Raw genomic sequence first — 18,669 nt, 5'->3', positions numbered from 1 at the left:
AATAAATCACAGCAGAACTAAACAAGAGACTAAAAACCAAATAAAAACCCAAATCCAAAGAATCAACAAAATGAAAAGTTGGTTTTCTGAAAAGATGAACAGAACTTAATAAACCTCTTGCTAGACTAACCAAGAAAAAAAGAGAGAAGACCCAAATAAACAAAATCAGAAATGAAAAAGGAGACACTGAAACTGATACCATGTAAATACAAAGGATCATCAGAAACAATTATGAACAATTACACAATAAAAAAACTAGAAAACCTAGAGAAAATGGGAAACTTCCTGGAAAATACAAACTGCCAAGATTGGATCTGGAAAAAAATCAAACCTGAATAAACCAATAGTGAGTAATAAAACTGAATCAGTGATAAAAAGTCTCTCAACAAAGAAAAGTCCAGGACTGGATGGTTTCACCACTGAATTCTACCAAACTTTCAAAGAACACCAGTTCTCCTCAAATTATTCCCCCGCAAAAAAAAACTAGACTAAAGAGGAAGGCATTCCCCCCAATTCATTCTACAAGGCCAGCATTACCTGATATCAAAATCAGATAAGGGTGCAACAAAAAAAGAAAACTATAGGCCAATATCCCTGATGAACATAAATGTAAAAATTCCAACAAAATACTAACAAACCAAATCCAACAGTACAGAATATATCATGATCAAGTGGGACTTATCCCAGGGATGTAAGGATGGTCCAACATACACAAATTAATAAATGTGATACATCACATCAATATAACGAAGGACAAAAACCATATGACCATCTTAACAGACACAGAAAAAGCATTTGATAGAATTCAACATCTCTTCAAAAAACTCTCAACAAACTAGGCATAGAAGGAACATACCTCAACATATAAAAGCCATATGACAAATACACAGCTAACATCATACCAAATGGGGAAAAATCGGAAAGCCTTTCCCCCAAGAACTGGAACAAGCCAAGAATTCCCACTTTCACCACTCCTATTCAACACAGTACTGGAAGTGTTAGCGAGAGCAATTAGGCAAGAGAAGGAAATAAAAACCATCCAAACTGGAAAACTTGAAGTCAAACTGTCCTCCTTTGACAATAATATGATCTTGTATCTAGAAAAACCTATAGGCTCCACCAAAAATCTCCTAGATTTAATAAACAAATTCAGTCAAGTTGCTGAATACAAAATCAACATATAAAAAATCAGTACTGTTTCTGTACTCCAATAATGAACTAGCTGAGAAAGAAATCAAGAAGGCAACCCCATTTATAATAGCTATAAAAAAAAATACTCGGGAATAAATTTAACCAAGGAGGTGAAAGATCTCTATAAGAAAAACTGCAAAACTGACGAAATAAATTCACAAAAAAATAGAAAGACATCCCATGCTCATGAATTAAAGAATATTGTTTAAATGACCCTACTGCCCAAAGTAATCTACAGATTCAATGCAACCCCTATCAAAATATTGATGTCATTTTTCACAGAAATAGAAAAAATAATTGTAAAATGTGTATGGAACCAGAAAAGAGCTCAGATAGCCAAAGCAATCCTGAGCAAAAAGAACAAAGCTGGAGGCATCACACTATCTGATTTCAAAATATATTATAATGCTATAGTAACCAAAAAACCATGGTATTGGTATAAAAACAGACACACAGACCAGTGGAACAGAATAGGGAATCCAGAAGTAAATCTAGGTATTCAGAGTCAACTGATATTCAACAAAGATGCCAAGGATACTCATTGAGGAAAGGCCATCCTTTTCAATAAATGGTGCTGGAAAAACTGGATATCCATATGCAGGGGAATAAACTGGATCCCCATCTCTCACCATATATAAAAATCAACTCAAGATGGATTAAATACTTAAATATAAGGCCTGAAACTACAAAACTACTAGATGAAAACATAGGGAACTTGGTCTAGACAATGGTTTTATGGCTAAGACTTTGAAAGCAGAGATTTAAAAAAAAATAGCTAAATGAGACTATATTAAACTACAAAGCTTCTGCACAGCAAACAATCCAAAGAGTAAAGAGTCAACCTGTAGAATGTGAGAAAATATCTGCAAATTATCTGACAAGGGACTAGTATCCAGAATATACAAAAAAAAAAAAAAATCATTCAATAGTTTAAAAAAATCCTATTAAATGAGCAAAGGGTGTGAATAGACATTTCTCAAAAGTAGACAAACAAATAGCTAACAGCTACATGAAAGTAATGCTTAACATCACTAATAATCAGGGAAATGTAAATCAAGACCACGAGATACCATCTTAACCCAGTTAGAATGGTTATTATTAAAAAGATTAAAAAATAACAGATGCTAGCAAGGATGCAGAGAAAAATTCTTACACATGGTTAGTGAGAACGTAAATTAGTACAGCCACTATGGGGCAACAGTATGAAGATTTCATAAAAAACTAAAACAGAACTACGATACATTTCAGTAATGCCACTACTGGGTATTTATTGAAAGGAAAAGAAATAAGTGTATCAAAGGTACACCTGCACTTTGATGTTCACTGTAGCACTATTCACAATACCAAAGCTATGGAATCAACTGAAGTGTCCATCTACAGATGAATGGATAAAGAAAATGTGGTATGCATACACAATGGAATACTAGTCTGCTATGAAAAAGAATGAATCATGACATTTGCAGCAATGTGGATAGAACTGGAGGCCCTTATGTCAAGTGAAATAAGCCAGACACAGAAAGACAAATTTTACATGTTCTCATTCATATGTAGAAGCTAAAAAAGTTGATCTCATGAAGGTAGTGGGTAGAAGGACTGATACCAGAGGCTGGAAAAGGTGTGCTGGTGGGAGGTGGTGATGAAAAGAGGTTGATCAATAGGTACAAACATACAGTTAGATAGAAGGTATAATGTTTTGTAGCAGAGTAGGGTTACTACAGTTAGCAACAAGGTATTGTATATTTCAAAGCAGTTAGAAGAGAGAACCTAAAATGCTCCCAACACATAAAAATGATAAAAACTCCAGGTTACCCAAATACTCTGACTTGATCATTACACATTCTATGCATGCAGTAAAATACTTATAAATACAAAAGAAGTCAGGAAAGAAAAAAATAGAAAATACTTATAAACACAAAATTAGTCAGGAAAGAAAAAATAGAGAATACTTATAAACACAAAAGAAGTCAGGAAAGAAAAAATAGAGAAATAGAGCAGATGGAACAAACAGAAAACAAATAGCAAGGTGGTAACTTAAACACAACTACACAAGTAATTACATTAAACATAAATAATCAAACACTGCAATTAAAAGACAAAGATTATCATACTAAAGACCAAAACCCAACTACACACTGTTTATAAGAGACATGCCTTAAATATGAAGATACAGTGTTATGAACTAAAATGTGCTCCCCCACACCCAATTCCTATGTTGAAGCCCTAACCCTCAATATGACTAAATTTAGTCATATTAAAGGGCCTTTAAAGAGCTAATTAGGGTTAAATTAGGTTATAAAGGTGTGGCCTTAATGTGATAGGGCTGGTGCCCTTACGAGAGAGAGACACTAGAAATCTCTCCATATATAAGCACAGAGGAAAGGCCCGTGAGGACACAGCAAGAAGGTGGCTATCTACAAGCCAAGTTGAGAGGCCTCACCAGAAACCAACCCTGTTGGCATCTTTATCTTTGATTTAGAACCTCCAGAACTGTGGGAAAATAAATATCTGTTGTTTATGCTATTCAGTCTGTGTATTTTGTTATAGCAGACCAAGAAGACTAACACACATATGGTACAAGTAAAAGGATAGAAAAGGCTGGGCGCAATGTCTCACGCCCGTAATCCCAGCACTTTGGGAGGCGGAGGCGGGTGGAACACTTGATGTCAGAAGTTTGAGGCCAGCCTGGCTAACACAGTGAAACCCCGTCTCTACTAAAAATACAAAAATTAGCCGAGTGTGGCCCCAGCTACCCTGGAGGCTGAGGCTGGAGAACTGCTTGAACCCAGGAGGCAGAGGTTGCAGCGAGCCAAGATTGCGCCACTGCACTCCAGCCTGGGCGACAGAGCTAGACACTGTCTCACAAAAATAAATAAATAAACAAACAAATAAATAAATAAATAAATGCATTCAGTGGCTAAGCTATGAGATAGGTTAGGTGTATTAAGTGCATTTTCAACTTAAGATATTTTCAACTTATGATGGTTTTATCAGGATGTAAGCCCATCATAAATTGAGGAGCATCTGCAATGTACTTTTTCCTTCTAACTGCTTTCAATGTTGTTTTTTTTTCCTCATTAATCTCCCAAAGCTTGATTTTAATGTGTCTTGCTGTGAATTTTTTCAGGTATATCTGTCTATGGTTCTCTCAGCTTCTTAAATCTATAGGTTTACGCCTTTTATCAAATTTGGGAAGTTTTCAGCCAGTAACTCTTTGAATATTTTTTGTAGTTCCACACTCTTTCTCCTCTCCTTCTAGCACTCTGATGACAAAAAAAGTTAGATCTTTTACAATTGTCCCACAGTCCTGGAGGCTCTGTTAATTTCTTTTCCATCTACTTCTCTCTGATGTTCAAATTATATACTTTGCTTAAAGTTCACTGATCTTTTTATCATTTCCATCTAGTATTGAGTGCATCCAGTGAATTTTTATTTCAGCTATTATATTTTCAATTCTATAATTTCCATTTATTTCCTTTTTAGATCTCCTATTCCTTTGCTGAGATTTTCTGGTTTTTTTCCATCTGTTTCAAGAATGTTTGTAACTACTCATTGAAACATTTTTATGATGACTGTTCTAAAACCTTTGTCAGATAATTTCAACATCTCACTGTTTGGTGTATGTTGACCTCCTTTTACCATTCGCGTTGTGATTTTCCAGCTTCTTGGTATGATGACTAATTTTCAATTTTGAGTATGTGAATCTGTATTCTATTTAAATCTTCTAGTTTAGCAGGCAGTTTCTCTATTTGGGTTTCTTCTGCAGGTCCTGATCTACTTTTAGGAGTTGTAGTTCCAACAATAATTTCATTTTAAGAGCCCTTACAATACTATTTGGGTCTGCCTTGATTGTGTGCTACCTAGAGGTCAATGTGAAAATGTAGGCACTATTCCACACTGTAGTTCAGTTCTCAACCCTTCTGTCATGTTAATTTTGGTCAGTGTAATGTATGAGTCACTCTGGGATCTTTACAGAACTCTACATACAAGCTTAAAGCACCTCTTTCTCCAGCTCCCTTCTCTCTAAAATTCTCCCCCACACCATCACTCCCTGTTTGGGAATGGGAGAAGTACTACCTTATTATTGCCTGTAATTCCAGGGTGGGAGGTGATGGATATCCAAGCTTACCACTTGGTCTCCACTGACACCACACTTATGACAGAAGGGGATTATCACCTGCTACCTCTGGGCAGGATATGAAAGTCTAGGCTTCCCATTTGGCCTCTTCTGGCACCACCCTGGTGAGGAAAGGAGATCACTCCCTGCTACCACTGGGCAGGAACTGAAAGCCCAAGGTTCTTACTCAGCATCTGTTGATAACACCTTGATGGAGAAGAGAAGCACTGCTTGCTGCCACGAGCCAGGGATGTCTAGGCTTCCCTTTCAGCCTCCAAGCAAGAGGGTGGCATATTCTTCCTCCATGTATTTGGCTGGGGTAGGGTGGGTATTGTTGAAGAGTTCTGTTCTGTTAGATTGCCCCTTTCCTGTCCTTTGGCAAGAGAAAACAGGCTTTTCTCGTCTGCACCTGTTGGTATTTCTGGGTTGTGGGCTTTTCCAGAGACCACTTCAGCTTACAAAGAAACAAAAAGAAAACCCAGAGAAATCACCACAGTGTCATTTCTCAATTCTTGAGGTCCCTAGTCAGTCAGCTCTCTTCTTCTAACCCTTTAGTCTTCTTACGTTTATTTGCTGTGTATGTCCAGCGTTTTAAATCTGAACTGAATAGGAAGAACAGGCAGAAATAAGTCTTATCTGGAACTGAAGACCCCTTATCTAAGCATTAAAGAATAGTTAATACTAACCTTAAATGCACTCTTTCAGAGAATACAGGAGTATTTCCCATCTGGTTTTATGCAGCTAATATAACTATCTCTATTTGCAAATGACACAATGTTGTATATAAAAATTATAAGGAATCTACTAATAAACTGTCAGAACTAATAGAAGTATTCAGAAAGAATGCAGGATACAGATCAATAAACACAGACCTTTTTTTTTTTTTTTTTAAATTTCTGTAGCAACACAGTGTCACTATGTTGCCCAGGCTGGTCTCAAACTCCTGGTCTCAAGTCATCCTCCTGCCTTGGCCTTCCAAAGTGCTGAGATTACAGGTGTGACCCATCTATGCCTGGCCAAAAATTAATTGTATTTCTATACCTTAAGAATGAACAAGCGGCCGGGCGCAGTGGCTCAAGCCTGTAATCCCAGCACTTTGGGAGGCCGAGACGGGCGGATCACGAGGTCAGGAGATCGAGACCATCCTGGCTAGCACGGTGAAACCCCGTCTCTACTAAAAAAATACAAAAAACTAGCCGAGTGAGGTGGCAGGCGCCTGTAGTCCGAGCTACTCGGGAGGCTGGGGCAGGAGAATGGCGTAAACCCGGGAGGCAGAGCTTGCAGTGAGCTGAGATCCAGCCACTGCACTCCAGTCTGGGCGACAGAGCGAGACTCCGTCTCAAAAACAAAAACAAAAACAAAAAAGAATGAACAATCAGAAAAGAAAATGAAGAAAACAATTTCATCTATAACATCAAAAACATAAAATACTTAGCAATAAATTTAACAAAAGAAGTGCAAGACTTGTACACTGAAAACTATAAAACATCACTGAAAGAAATTAAGTAAGACCTAAATAAATGGGAAGGCATCATGTATTCATGGACTTAATATTTTAAGATGGTATTACTCCCCAAGCTGATCTACAGATTCAATGCAATTCTTATTAAAATCTTCGCTGCAAAGATTTTTTTTTTTTTTTGCAAAAATGAACAAACTGATCCAAAAATTCACATGGAAATTCATGGGGCCCAGAATAGCCAAAACAACCTTGAAAAAAGGTGGAAGAATCACACTTTTCAATTTCAAAACTTACTGCAAAGGCATAGTAATCAAGACTGTGTAGTATTAACATAAGGAAAGACATATTGATCAATGGAATAAAACTAAGAATCTAGAAATAAACCTTCATATTTATAAACAAATTTATTTTTGACAAGAGTGCTACAATGACTTAATGGGGGAAAGAACAGTCTTTTCAATAACAGTGGTGAAACAACTGGATATCCATATGTAAAAGAATGAAGTTAGACCCCTACTTCACACTCTACCCAATTAACTCAAAATAATCAAAGACTTCAATGTAAGAGATAATACTATAAAATTCTTAGAAGAAAAAGGCTTAATCATCATGATCTTTGATTAGACAATGATTTCTTAAAACCACAAAAAAAAAAACCCAAAATAAATAAGACCATAAAAATTTAAAACTTTTATGTTTTAAAGGACACTTTCAAGCAAGTAAAAAGACAATTCAATGAACTGAAGAAAGTATCTGCAAATCATACATCTGAAAAGGGACTTGTATCCAAAACATGTAACTCTTATAACTCAATAATAAAGAGACAAATAACACCATTTTTTAAATGAGCATAAAATCTGAATAGAAATTTCCACAATGAACACACACAAATGACCAATGAGTACATGAAAAGATCCTCAACATCATTAACCATCAAGGAAATGAAAATCAAAACCACAGTGAGATGCTTCTTCCCATACCTTAGGATAGCATAATCAAAAAGACAGATGATAACAAGTATTGGCAAGGATGTGGACAAACTAGAACTCTCATACATTGCTGCTGAGAATATAAAATAGTGCAGCCTCTTTGAAAAACAACAGGCAGTTCCTCAAAAGGTTAAACACAGAGTTATGCTATGACCCAGCAATTCTACTCCTAGGTATATACCTAAGAGGAATGAAAATACACATGTATATGTCCACATTCAAGAAAGCTCACAGCTCCTTTATTCATAATAGCCAAACACTGAAGGAAAAAAAAGACATCTAAATGTCCAACAGGAGAACAGATAAAATTGTGGTATATACATACAATGAAATGTTATACAGCAATAAGGGAACAATTGATACATGTAACATGGATGACTCTCACAAATGTTATATTGAACATAATAAGCTTAATCCAAAAGTATATATACTTTATTATTCCAAATATTTGAATTTTAAGAAGAGTTAGAACTAATCAGGGGTCACAGAAGTTCAGAATAATAGTCACCTCAGGGTGGAAGTGAAGGATGGATATTGACAGGAAGTAACTTTAGGGAACAAATTTTCTAGGGATCCCAGGAATGTTCTAATTTGAAATAGGTGGTGTTTACACAAGGGTATATGTATGTGTATAGATGTGTGTGTGTGTGTGTGTGTGTGTATGTATGTAAAATGCATTGCGCCATATCCTTAAGATTTGTGTACATTTACCTCACTGAATTTATTTGACTTAATTTTAATTAATGAAGAAAAATACTTTATGTACATTATACTAAATACCTTTAAAATATACACATGTAAGTAGAAAAAAATAAAGATGAAAATGAAATATATTCAAATTTTACAGTGAAGAGGTTAAGAGCTTGGGCTTTGGAGTTAGAATATTCAAATCTAGGCTTTGGCCTTCACTAGCTCTGTAACTTCTTTAAGCTCCTGTTTCTTCACCGTAAAATGTACAGCATAATATATGCACATTATGGGACTGATGCAATGACTAAAAGAGACAATACACATAAAATTCTTGACACACAGTAAACACTAAATACTTGTTATATCCTACCCACCCCACTGCACACAGATATGCATTATATAATGGGATCACAGATGGTTTTATTTATTGCTTTATACTTTTCTCATGTTTTTGAAATCTTTTATAAGACACAGATAGGCACAAGGTATTCACTGAGAGGGCACAGGGTCCTCTATAAACTGTAAGCTTATATAATATATAAAATATATAAAACCTTTATACATTTCTGTACCACTTAAACAAAATGTTTTTCTTTTAAACTGCATAACACCAGTACACAGTACTGACACATACACCACAGATGCTCCTACTCTTTCTACCAATAAATGTTCAGCATTCAAATACCTTTTAATGTGCTTTGGGGGGTAGTTTTAATCCTTCTTCAGGGCTTGAAAAATCAAAGTTACTCAAGAAGTCAGAGAAGGGTGTGTGTGTGTGTGTGTGCATGCGCACACGCACGTGCATGTAAGCCATATCCTAATCCCAAATGTGGTATGAACCTAACTTTCAGAGTGGAACTAAAAATCAGTACCAAGCAGTGGAAGAGACAAAACTGTATCCATAATACTGTCAGATAACAAACGAAATCTATACAGCATCTTCCTTAGAAATAAAATTTCAAGTTTCAATTCCATCACAGTCACACAAAATGGAAGCCGCAGTACAAAAAAAAAAAATGCATGAGACAGACTGAAGGGTAAAAAATGACAGGAAAACACAGAGTAGACTTTGACATATCTCTAATTACTGCTTCGTTTCAGACTAATGGTAAAAATTAGTCTTCAGATAGTTGATAACATCAGACTGTCTGTGCTGAGTTAGTACTAAGATCTGTGGCCAAGCAAATACTTCTAATAAAATTGATTTTCCTTTTTGGCAACCAATAGGCCAGTCAATAATAATGTTGTTTAAGAAATATTGAGTCATGAGGGAGATGAACCTTTCCTTCCATTTATTATGTTTATATTGTCTATATTTGAAAAGAGTTTTCAATAACGAAACCAAAGAAGGTATTACAAGGGAAAGAGCTATTCTGAGAGCTAACCTCCAGAAGCCCTCTGACTTTGAAGCATGTTAGCAACTCAAACTGGAAAAGCCAAAAGCATCCCATTAACTAAAGTTAGATTGTATAGATTATGACTGTCAAAAGAGAATCAAAGCTGGTGGCTATACACAATGGTCATGTGAATACAAAGGAAAACACTGTGCCAGGCATATAATACTAACAGATCCGTCCTAAAAACCTACATCGAACTTTTACTTTGCATTAAAGCTTGGTGTTTAGTAAAGAATGTTCTATAAAGCCACCTATAGCTTTTGGATTGTCTGTCTCACACTACCCAAACAAACAGAACATAAGAAATCCACAAGGCAAAAACCTAAGGCAATGCCTAACTTGGGGAAATTTCCATATACAATATCTCCAAGCAATGTGTTTGGTTAAAAAAATTGTTTTGTTGTTTTTTAGAGACAGGGTCTTGTGCTCTGTCACCCAGGATGGAATGCAGTGGCGCAATCATAGTTCACTGTAGCCTCAAACTCCTGGGCTCAAGTGATCCTCCCACCTCAGCCTCCAGAGTAGTTAGGACTACAGGCACCCACCACTACATCTAATTTTTTAAAAAAAATTTTGTGGAGATGGGGTCTCACTATGTTGCCCAGGCTAGTCTCAAACTCCTGGTCTCAAGTGATCCTCCTGACTCAGCCCCCTAAAGTGCTAGGATTACAGGCATGAGCCATCGCATCTGGCCAGTTCTTGTTTGTTGTTTTAACTTAGTGGTAATAGTGGTAGGGAAAGTTGGGCATTGAAAAAATGATTTTGAAATTTACACAGAAAAATAAATAAGCAAAAATAGTAGAAAGTATTTTGAATGAGTAGTGAAGGAATTTGCCCAACCAGATTTAAAAATATATTTTGAAGCTATAATACTTAAAACAGTGTAGCACGAATACATGAACAGAAAACCAGAGCAATGGAATGGAAGAACAAGCCCCCAAGACAGACTGAAATACATAAAAGAATTGAGACTATGATAAGACAGTTCAAATTGCTATAGAAAAGATACCAATGATTCAATAAACATTACTGGAACTTGCTATTCATTTGGACAAAAATAAAGTTGGCACCATTTGGACATAAGTAAAATTCCTATTACATACATAGGATACGTATATCAATTCTAGATGAGTTGATAAAAACCATGAAATAATAAAAATACTAGAAGAAAATGTGGGGGAAAATTTTAACAATTATAACACAAAGAAAGTGATTTTCCTTACTATATAAAAAGTTCCTGTAAGGAGAAAAATACCATCAACACAATGGGAAACTGAGGAAAAGCTATATTAAAAATAGGATATACCAGTCATCAAACAGGCAGAGAACAAAAAGTGTTCTGATGAAGTATTTGGCAGGGCTGGAGAAACAGGAATTCTCTCATACATTGCTGGTCGAAGTATAAATTGTTACAGTCCATTTATATGGTACTAGTTAACTAAATTATGACACCCTTGTTGGATGATGGTGCCAATTACGGTGAGTGGCGGGCAGGGAAGGGTGGGCTATTGAGGGATGTTGGTGTTTAGTGTTGATATTGTGCGTTTGAAGTGTCTGAGGGACATCAAAGAAGAGATATGTGTGTCTGGAGCTACTGGTGAGATCTGGGTTGGTCATAAACATTTATTCTACTTTTTCTGTGAAATAGGAGGTATTCTGAAGATAAAGACCAGAAGACTAGGTAGTCAAATTTAATGATGATATTACCATGATTTATGGTAACAAGTGTTGTGTGATTTTTTTTTTATTTTTATTTTTAGCTTTTTCCAGAACCTAAGCGTAAAAAGACAAAGATGCCTATGTTACCACTTCTACTGAACCTAGTACTGGAAGGCCCAGCTGGAGTAATTAGGCAAGGAAATGAAATAAAAGGCACCCAAATCAGTCATTAGGATGTCTACTGTCAAAAACACAGAAAATAACAAGTGTGGGTAAGGATGTGGAGAAATTCAAATGTATTACTATGTATTACTGGTGGAAATGTGAAATGGTGCAGCTACTGTGGGAAATATTATGGCAATTCCTCAAAAAATTAAACGTAGAATTATCATACGATCCAGCAATTCTATTTCTAGGGTATATACTCAAAAGAAGTGAAAGTAGGGACTTGAACAGACATTTGTACATCCATGTTCACAGTATCGTTATTCATAATCGCCAAAAGGTAAAAGCAAACCAAGTGCCCAAAGATATGGGAATAAACAAAGTATTGTAAATACATACAAATAACATTCGGCTTTAAAAGGGAAGGAAATTTTGACACATGCAACCACATGGATGAACCTTGATCATGTTATGCTGAGTGAAATAAGCCAGTCAAAAAGGGACAAATTTTGTATGATTCCACTTATATGAGGTACCTAGAGCAGTCAAATTCACAGAAATAGAAAGTAGAATGGTAGTTGCCAGGGGCTGAGGAAAGGGAGGAATGGGAAATTAGTGTTTAAAGGTTAGAGTTTCAGTTGCGGGGGATGAAAAAGTTCTGGAGATGGGTGGTGGTGATGGGCGCACACAATATAAACATATTTAGTGCCACATAACTATCCACTTAAAATGGTTAAAATGGTAAATTTTATGAGTATTTTACCACAATAAAAAGGAGAAAGAAAACCAAAATCTTAGGTTCTATGACCTTGGATTTGGCAATGGTTTCTAAAGTATGACACCATAAACAAAAGGAAAAAAGAGAAAACAAATAATAAATTAATTTCATCAAAATTTACAACCTGTGCATCGAAAGGCACTATCAAGAAAATAAAGAGAAAACCCACAAAAAGGGAGAAGATACTTGCAAATCATGTATCTGATAAGGGTCTAGTATCCAGAATATATAAAAAAACTCCTACAACTCAACAACAAAAAGACAAACGAATCACTTTAAAGTGGGCAAAGACTTAGACATTTCTCCAAAAAATATATGCAAATAGTCAACAAGCATGTGAAAAGATACTCCATACCATTAGTCATTAGGGAAATGCAAATCAAAATTATACCATGATGAGACATCATTTCATACCCGCTAAGATAGTTATTTTTTAAAAAGCAAACATAACAAGTATTGGTGAGGATGTGGTGAAACTGGAAGCATCATACATAGCTGCTGGGCATGAAAAATGGTGTAGCTCCTATGAAAAACAGTTTGTCAGTTGCTCAAAAAGTTAACATCAAATTACTTTATAACCCAGTAATTCCACTCCTATGTCTACAACCAAAAGAACTGACAACAGGTATTCAAACAAAAACACAAGTACACAAATGTTCACAGTAGCATTATTCACAACTGCCAAAGACAGAAACAACCCAAACTGCCCATCAATCCATCAATTGATTAATGGATAAATACGTGGGATATTCAAAAAATACAGCTGTAAAAAGGAATGAGGTATTGCTACATGTCACCATATAACAATATAGATACACCTTTAAAACATTATGCTAAGTAAAAGAAGTCAAACACAACCATAATTGTTATGATTCCATTTATATAAAATATCCAGAATAGGCAAATCTATAGAAACAGAAAGCAGATTAGTGGTTGCCAAGGTCTGGGGCAAAGGGAGAAATAAAAAAATTTTAAAAAGTGACTGCTTAGTGGGAACAGGGTTTTCTTCTGCAGTGACAACAGTATTACGGAACTATATAATAGCAATGATTACACAACATTGTGAAATGTACTAAACGCCACTGAATTGCACATTTCAAAAGAGTTTATCTGGTAAATTTTATGTTATGTGAATTATACTTCAATTTAAAAAATAAAAGTTCTTCTTTATTTTGTCACTCTTACCTGACAGTTAATGTCAGCTCTATGTTGCAGCAAGACTGTGACTAGTTCCTTATGTCCTCGATCACAGGCCCAGTGAAGTAGAGCCCTACCCTAAAACACAGAATAAGATAAATGAATTTGTTATCTCAGTGGTGGGCCCATGTAAAAGATATAATGTTTTAGGAAAGACAAGGAAATATGTAAAAGTATGGGTTAATTATTCTAAGAATGACTGATATAAAAATGCACCACAGGAAAAGCAATAAACAATCAATGGGGCAGGGCACGGTGGCTCCTGCCTGTAATCCCAGCACTTTGAAAGGCCGAGGCGGGTGGATCACTTGAGGTCAAGAGTTCAAGACCAGCCTGGCCAATATGGTGAAATCCTGTCTCTGCTAAAAATACAAAAATTAGCCGGGCATGGTGATGGGCGCTTGTAATCCTAGCTACCTGGGACACTGAGGCAGGAGAATTGCTTGAACTCGGGAGGCGGAGGTTGCAGTGGGCTGAGATCGTACCACTGCACTCCAGCCTGGGTGACAAAGCAAAACTCCATCTCAAAAACAACAACAACGATGAAAACAATCAATGGGAAGCCCCAATATCTACTTCTGGGTCTGTACTAGCCCAATGCCTGCTTTCAGCTCAACCAGTTCACTTACAGAGTGGTGATGATAGTAATAACAACAATAATATCAATAATACCTGTTAAATGAACTATAAGAAAATGCTTTGTAAACTGTACTTTATAAATTCCAGTTTTCTAAAATATTATGTCCAATGAATTCATAAGAATAAAAAAGCAAGAACTTAAACCTAGGTAGAAATCATAATCCAAATGTACTATATCTAAATTTCCTCAAGTTTATTCCTTAAAAAGATTAAACCAGTTTGAAAATAAGCATTTCTTCTTACTATTGCAAGTTTACACTCTGAAATACCTCAAAAACACTAGTACAATCTATTAGTGTCTATCATCAAACAGCTGACTGTGAAAGCCACTTGTAAAAGAGAATGGATGATTAACTATTAGGAGACAAATACTAAATATGAAATATTAATTTTAACATTTGTCTACCAAAGACTCACAGTTACTATTACATGTGTTATTTCGATTCTCTACTGCTAAATCTTGTTTCAGTTAATGGAAAAAAGCCTACTTGGTTCAAAAGAATAAACAAAACCCCAAAAGCTAAAGGCTTTTCTGAATAAATGAGTGATGCATGGCTTACTACTTTCTGAGGATGGTGATGATGTTGTCATTTATAAAGAATGGAATGTTTTTCCACATTAAGTTGAAATCCCTACTTTATGTCACTTCAGAAAAGACTTAAATAGATATAAGCTGGGGCGAGGATTGATTTAAAGTAAAAAGCACCTTTCAAGAAACAGCTTTTCTAAAACTGCCTTCATTCTTCTTATCATCCAGACTCTCTTCACACACCTATTAGTTCAACTAATTAAACTAGGATCTATTCTTTAAACAAACAACAAAGTAGGAAAACTTCTTCCCTACAAATTGTCTTCTTTTGCTTTCATTTGCTTGATTTACTTTTATTTACCTGTGAATACCTGTTTTCTAACAGGCTTATGCAAAATCCTAAGAGGGAGGAAAGCAGAGAAAAAATGTGGGCAAATCATTCACAATTTACAGTATCAAAACTATTTTATTTTGCCTTGTTCAGAGCCCAGTAGGAGTTATTTTTATTTTATTCGATGTTATTTTATTTTATTTTATTTATTTTATTTTTGAGATGGAGTTTCACTCTTTTGCCCAGGCTGGAGTGCCGTAGCCGGATCTCCACTTACTGCAACCTCCGCCTTCCAGTTTCAAGCAATTCACCTGCCTCAGCCTCCCAAATAGATGGGATTACAGGCATCCGCCACCATACCCAGCTAATTTTTGTATTTTTTTTTTTTTAGTAGAGATGGGGTTTCACCATGTTGGCCAGGCTGGTCTCGAACTCCAGACCTTGTGATCCGCCCACCTCGGCCTCCCAAAGTGTTGAGATTATAGGCATGAGCCACCACGCCCAGCCAGGAGTTATTTTTTAGTGGAGACAATTCTAAAAGTCCAGGTGAAAATGTATTGTTGAGTACTAGAGCAGTTTCCTATGTTAAAATTTTTGTAGCTCTAATGTGATCTGCTGTTACTAGGGCCTTAATTCAGAAATCCTCCATATGAACAATTAGATATTTTAATGAGACTCTGAACAAATACTAATGAATAAAATATTCTACAGGTCCACGTTATTGTTTCACAGCATTTATTAATACATCAAAAGAATCAGACAAAATTTCAAAGTCTATCATTTTTAGTTCTAATTGTAAGTGGGCATTTTATGGCTATTAGCTTAAACTATAGACAAGAGTTACTACATAGTTAAGACTATGTGTGATATATTTACATAGGGTACTTACAAAAACTACATAATAGTTAAGTAGGACAACATAATATGTCTTGTACTTTTACCATAAGATGTATAGATAATTTATATCTCTCAGCCACGTTCCTGAATTTTCCTTAGGTTTGACCCAATAGGGTTATATCAACTAAAGCTAAAATATAAATCCTTAGCTGTTTCAATGGTAAAGCTGACAAGTAACACATTTTACTGTTAATGGGTGTTATATTTTAAATTTCCCATATTTTAAATTTTCCATGTGGTGCCAAAAATTTACTTTAGGGGAAACACCTATGACTGGACCTCCGTAGTGATTTTCACTTTGGATATATTTTCCAGAAGCGGGGCACATGTATAGCAATGTTTTAAAAAGGATGATGTGCTCTCAGACATTTACACCATACTTTTTAACACGTTTTCTGACCTGCAATGCAATTAATTCTTGTAACACATTATTTTAATGGTACACTAATTAACCTTGAATTAGAATGAATTCTCTGACAATGACTTTCTGTGGAAGCACTGAAGATATCTAGATTAAGATCACATAATGATTAATATTCCATGCAGTATTACAAAGCTCAAAAACAAGAGTAGGATTAAACATACTTGTAAACAAACACAGACAAAACAAATCAGGCTTTGGAATTTTAACCTTCAAGATGCTCTATATTTAAATGAACAAAAACCAGCACAATGAGGTGTCTGTGATACCTTTTACTTCTTCAAATTATAAAATTCCTATAAACATACTCTAATTTATTATTCACTCACTAACATAACCAGTAATTTGCAGAGATGCTATCCTTATAATTAACCATGATAAAATCAGGAAATAAACACCTGTGGTTTCTTTCCTTTGTTAACCACAAACGCACCTAGTTCAATACAATTATTAAATTATTTTAGGTAAAGAATTCCATAATCTGTCCTCCAGAAGGAAAACCATGAATTAGTTGTGCATTAAAGGTATATCTTCTAAGACTTTATCTAAATTTATGAAATAGTTTACCTATTTGTCTATATAATTGTTTTCTCTTTTTCCATGAGTGATATAATCTCTTATAAATTTTCAAGTTAAATTTATTTTTATTGCTACCACAATAAGTGAAAATTCTTTGTTTCTAATTTTAAAAACTCTTCTGGAAAAATATCCCAGAAGCATTCAGGAGACTGGTGAGGGAGAGCCATTATTAAAAGGAACCTTTGTTAGGCCACCAGAAGACCACAAACACTGGAGAGCTCTGAATAAATTCTGGAACTCAAATACAGTAAAATGCAGGGAGAAAAAGAATTCTCATCTATTAACCAAGGGTGCTAACACTGTCCTACCTCAGACAGATGAATGACTCTAAAGTGCTTTGAAAGTGCAGGGTAGCAGCTAACCTATTAAGTGGTATTACCTTCATACCTTCTGGAAAATACAGAGAGCACATCTTAATATATGAAATGCTTCTCTGATTTCCTTAGTAACTCATCCTTAAACTAAGTAGAATTTTTTTTTTAAATTAGACTTTTCTCCTCAATATCACAAAATTTTAAAAAAGAGGAGATTCTGGCCAGGCACGGTCACTCACGTCTGTAATCCCAGCACTTTGGGAGGCCGAGGAGGGCAGATTACCCGAGGTCAGGAGTTTGTGACAAGCCTGGCCAACATGGCAAAATCCTGTCTCTACTAGAAATACAAAAAATTAGCGGGGTGTGGTGGTGCGTGTGCCTGTAATCCCAGTTACTTGGGAGGCTGAGGCAGGAGAATTGCCTGAATCAGGAAGGTGGAGGTTGCAGTGAGATGAGATCATGCCACTGTACTCCAGCCTGGACAACAGAGCAAAATTCTGTCAAATTAAAAAAAAAAAAAAGGGGGGGTGTGGGTGAGGGGAGAGGAGGGAAGGAAGCAGATTCTATTATAAAATGAGTCTTGATGTTCTTATGGTATTTTGAGATCAAATTCAAAGTATGTATACCATATATACAATAGATAAAAACATGGCAAAGTTGGTATATTTAAATTTGTAAGAGTTGTCCTTCTGTCATTCTGTCAAACACATATGGTATATGGTATGGTACTGTCTAATTAGCAAATGAAATACTGCAAACATGTGGACGTGAATTTCTCTCTGCAAAAAAATTGGGTATCAATTTATAATTGTAGTAGAGATTGACTTCACCTACCAACAACCTGTAACGTCCCCATCTCTCTGTACTATCTTCTACCTTTTGCTGCTACTACTGTAGCAGCTGGCCATAGTGAGAACTCCGCTACCTGCAACCACCAGAAATTATACAATGCCTCCTTCTTTCACTTCCCTGTCCATAGTGAAATGACAATGTTGTTTCAAAAACTTAGGAATAAGATTGAAAGATAGTCTAACATCTCAAGATATACCTAGCATGGAAGCCAATGACTCCTTCTGGGATAATTTACTTACCAGCATTAAAAAGAAAACCATACACCAGTATGTATGATATACACTTAAAATCAGTAACTACTGGATCTCTTTCACTGGCAAAGATCTAGGGTAGGGAAAAATGGTGTTGCTAATTTGTCAGGAAATTGAGAAAGATTTCGAATATACTACTTTAAAAAATCTGGCTGGTGTGGTGGCTCATGCCCTAGTCCTAGCATTTTGGAAGGCCAAAGCAGGCAAGTACAAG

The 18,669-nt window shown here is 35.7% G+C and overlaps 1 protein-coding gene across 1 annotated transcript in view; it reads right to left on the bottom strand.

The window, feature by feature from the left end:
* The window catches only part of ACBD6 (acyl-CoA binding domain containing 6), a 205,527-nt gene that overhangs the window by 86,227 nt on the left and 100,631 nt on the right, over positions 1-18,669 (bottom strand). The window contains exon 6 of the mRNA XM_007989309.3: positions 13,631-13,720. Coding sequence (XP_007987500.2) covers positions 13,631-13,720 — 90 coding nt within the window. The remainder of the gene's footprint in view (positions 1-13,630; positions 13,721-18,669) is intronic.

The sequence above is a fragment of the Chlorocebus sabaeus genome, chromosome 25 (assembly GCF_047675955.1).
Source record: "Chlorocebus sabaeus isolate Y175 chromosome 25, mChlSab1.0.hap1, whole genome shotgun sequence".
Taxonomy (NCBI): domain Eukaryota; kingdom Metazoa; phylum Chordata; class Mammalia; order Primates; family Cercopithecidae; genus Chlorocebus; species Chlorocebus sabaeus.
The sequence above is the reverse complement of the archived record's forward strand: the minus strand, read 5'-3'. Positions and strand labels throughout refer to the sequence as shown.